At 37.3% G+C, this 4248-nt stretch overlaps 1 protein-coding gene across 1 annotated transcript in view; it reads right to left on the bottom strand.

The window, feature by feature from the left end:
• Nucleotides 1–796: 796 nt before the first annotated feature.
• Nucleotides 797–4248, bottom strand: part of LOC107085961 (cholinephosphotransferase 1) — a 12889-nt gene continuing 9437 nt past the window's right edge. Inside the window, exon 8 of the mRNA XM_015376662.1 lies at nt 797–2216. Within this exon, the coding sequence (XP_015232148.1) occupies nt 2100–2216 (117 nt within the window). The 3' untranslated portion in view covers nt 797–2099. The remainder of the gene's footprint in view (nt 2217–4248) is intronic.

Here is a 4248-nt window from a genome sequence, read left to right as displayed (position 1 = left end):
ATGACACATAGCAATATTTCATTAGTAAAAGAGATTTATATGGCAATATATCAGCATATGAAGAAAGTTTGATATTTTAATGTATCAATATTTTTTCCCTCGTCTTTAGAAGTTTTTAAGTCTGTAAAAAAGAAGTTTTTGAGGAAGAAGAAGAAGTAGTATTTTTTTTTTTTTTTTTTTAGACTCTAGAAACTCAGAAGCTGATCAAATATCGGGTTAAATATCGGTGGGGTGGCCGATATCCGATATTCAGTTTTAAGGCCGATACCGATAGGGGGCAGATTATATCGTGCATCCCTAGTTTTAACCATTTTCATTTTAAACTAGACAGGATTTTTCATTTTATGCAATTCTGATCCAACTGCCTTCCATTCATCAGAGGCTACCATTCAGACCAATGGAGAAAAATTATCCCAAATACAGTAAGAAATGACCTAGTGGCTTAATAGTAGACTGTTTTTTGGCAGGTGTGTGCATGCATTTAGGACAAAATCTCTAAATATAACTCTGTGGATTAGAGAAATTTCGCTAACTTTTGCACTAAGATTTGTAAGAAAGGTTAAATCCATAATAAGCAGCTCGGTGCCCCATTGACTTGTAGACAAACCCTGCAGGTCTAGACTTGAAAGAATTAACTTTGAGTTGTCAATGAATAGAAAATCAGCCAAACTACCCATGCTAACCTCTGCATAAAAATGACACATGAAGGAAACCAATGATAGGAATATAACACGTGACAGAACAAGAGCTTTTAGTGCAGTGATTCCCCACCATGGACAGCACCAGTAAACACGATGAAAAATATGATCTTTATTACAATCTTTTCATTCACATCTGTTATTAGAAATGCCTAACTGCATTACTGAACGGTACAATGAGGCGATTGGAATCAAATCACGTTAATGCATAGTTCAAACATTCATCTGGAAATCACGCAAAATAGTGTTAATACCACCTTCCTTTTTTTAGTGGCCTGCAATGGTGTAAAAGCCCAATGTGAGATGAACTTTTTTTTCAAAGTAAAATCCGTTTCTGGAAATTTCCCTTCTGATCCCAGCCTACCTAAATTATGTGTCAAAGTACAATATTTCATGTTCACTTTACCAAACAAATCACACCAAAATGAAATTCACTCATGTGGGTGAACAGTTTAGAATAAAATGTTCCAGTAGACCTGTAACTATTGCTGTACCTGGTAAACCTTAGTGGAAAAACAAAACATCTGAGAAGAAAAAAAAAAACACAAAAATCTGCTTTAAATACTAACAAGTAAAATAATAATTACAAACAAAAGTATTTAAGGCGTATTCAGTTGACTTCTGTACAATCATACATAATTAGCCCTTTAGGGAGAAGAAATGAGAAAGCAGAACAAGTCTGGTGTTGACGCTTCACAAATCGACAGCACTCTAAGTACCGGAGTACGGATGTTTCAAGAATGACTAATGAAAAAGTGAATTCCCTTTAAATGAGAGTGAAGTCTGTAGAACAACCTAGAAGACCTGTCGTCATTTTCAGCATCAACACGTGACTCTTACCCCTTCACAAACTCCTTGACAACCACCACCTTTATATTGGAAACCTAATTAGATTTTGTTGGAAATTTTAATTTAATAAAATCCCTGATTTGTGTCACTTTGAGACACTAAATAAATACAATTACAATGGGTTGCATTTAGGGGGAAAAAAATAAATCACTTAAATTTATCTAATCCGTGGAGAATTAAAAAAAAATTTCAAATAATTATTTGATAAGATTAAAAACATTTGGTATTTTGGTTGAGAAAAAATGAACAACATGCACCATTTACACTTAAAATTTGATTGGTTTCAGCAGTTAAGAGTTTAAAACAACTTATTTCCACTCAATTCTCCGTTGAACAGCTTTTTAAGCGATTTTTTTTTCCTTTTTTTGGTTTAAAATGTTGGGTTGGTTTGTTCTTTCTTCATTATGAGTGAGGCAGTTTTTAATTAGAGGTGGTTACTTTGTCAAGGCTGCAGTGGCTCGGGGTCAAGGGTCTTTCCTCGTGTTGGTCGTCTGCTTTCAGAAGCGGAGTGAGATCTGCGTCTCCCTCCGCCTCCTCCCGCCGGGCAAGCTGTCAGTCCTGGTGGGCGTTGCCCTGCGGTGTGATGCTGAAGACTCGGATGCGCAGGTGGGAGGCGATCTGGAGGCACACACCTGTGCAGTACCGCATCAGATCCAGAAAAGAAAGGACCTTAGGAAAAAAAAAAAAAAAAAAGAGTTAGGATTAGGGGCCGCTGTGAAGACGGGAGGAAGCGTGTTTGTGCATTATAGAGAAATGTCCTGGGTCGTGAGTATCGAGGAAACAGGAAGTGATTCTGCTCGGATGGAAGAAGGAAATAGTGAAAATGAAGACGTTTGGAAGAGAGCAGAGATCAATTGAAGGGGAATTCAGTTAAGAACAGTCAAGTAATGAACAATCTAGAAATTTCACAGGAAATCAAAATGATTACAAAGTCATATCAAACTAGTTAATCAGGGAGACTCTTTTGCAAATTGGAATCCAGATCAGTTAACAAAATCAATAAACTTGTAGGAGAGGTCCGAAGTGCCAGAATACTGTAGACTTGTTAATAAACTGCAGAGACAGCCTCAGCAAGGCAAAGCCATACGAATTAACAAGATTGAGGGGAAAGAGTTCAGTGCAACTTGGTGGAGAACAAAAGGATTTGCAGAAGAGTCATTGGAGGAGTGCCTCTAAAATAACTGATAAACAGATTCTAGAAAATAAAAGTGGTGCAAAAGTAAGAGGTGTTATTCAAATTTGAGGAGGAGCAATTACCCAGTAAGGTTTTCATTGTTTATATGAGCTGCAATGTCAAAATATACAATCCTCCACCTCCGAGATGGCTTCAAATGCCAAAAATTTGGACATATAGCAGCAGTATGTAAGGACAAACAACGATGGGGAAGGTGTGCAAAGAAGTAAAGATTAAATGCTGCAACTGTGTTGGAGAACACGCTGCTGCATATTAAGGTTGTGAAGGGAGCAAAAGACCTGAGGAGATAAGAAAAGTGACAAATGACAAGTTCAAAATCTCTGGAGCGGTGTCCCAAAATTGCAGAAGATTCATTATTTGTAAAAAGGAAGATTTTGCTCTTTTCATGGTAGAAGTGATCAGTGTAGTGCTCAGTGCTCAGACGACAAAGAAAACAAAATAATAGCAGAAAAGATCCTTGAAGTGAAAGATTTAAACTGGGAAATGGTTGACAGCATGATGGGAAAACGAGTAAGACACTCAGAAGCTGGAAGAGTGACGATAAGTTACAAGATAAATTAGAAATTATGAGGGCAAATTTGATTATTTATTATATTGGGTTAAATTAAACAGTTCAGAAAAAATATTAATACATTTTTTTTTTTGCAGGGGTGAGTCTTCCTGTTTCCTCGTTTTACTCCTTATCAGTTGGTGGCGGTAATGCACTTTAACTAGTTTGCAAACCACCATAAAACCTTACAAGAAGAAGAAGAAGAGTTAGGACTAGTAGCTAAATGCTTACATGGGTTTCAGCTAACTTTGAAAAGCTATTAGCTCAGATTTCTGTCTTCTCAAACCCCTAGCTGTTTGTAAAAGATGGTTGTTCGAAAAGAAGCTCCTTCTGGTAAAAACACCCTTCTGTTGAAAGGTAAGTGTTTATCCCAACTGTCACCACATGCTTGCCCAGTATGATTGAAAGAGCCCATAGCTTGATTTTGAACTGCTAACCTTAGTAGCTCTTAGCTACATGCATTAGCTGTTAACTTATATATGACTTAGTCTAAATGTACTTCTGACCAGCTGTTTGAACCTAAATAGTTCTTAGTTTCAATAGCTAAAATCTTTAAGCTAGCTATTAGCTTAAGAAAAAGGACCTCCTCACTGGATTCTGATTAGCTGTTCATGGCTAAAGGTAGTTGTTAGCCAAGCTAGGTACTACTTAAATAGCTTTTAGATTAAAGTCATAGAAAAGCAGCTGTTCCAACCGTTGCATTTCCAAATTCTCCCAAATGGTGCCGACTTTACACAAGTGAATTAAGTGAATCTGATTGGTCGATTATCAAGAGGGTGGGATTGTTGTGGCGGGAGGTTCGCAAGCAAGTCTGGTTGTGGCTGGTGTCTCAGAAGCATTTTTCTAACCAGTTAGCAATTTAGTGCTAGTAGGTTCCCAATAGGAAATTAAATTGGGACCAAGTAGGAGGAAATTGGTGACTTAGAAACGACGCTGTCAAGGAACGCTATGGACAG

This window comes from Cyprinodon variegatus, unplaced genomic scaffold, assembly GCF_000732505.1.
Source record: "Cyprinodon variegatus isolate N-32 unplaced genomic scaffold, C_variegatus-1.0 Scaffold7, whole genome shotgun sequence".
Classification (NCBI taxonomy): domain Eukaryota; kingdom Metazoa; phylum Chordata; class Actinopteri; order Cyprinodontiformes; family Cyprinodontidae; genus Cyprinodon; species Cyprinodon variegatus.
This window is presented reverse-complemented; position numbering and strand designations above follow the sequence as displayed.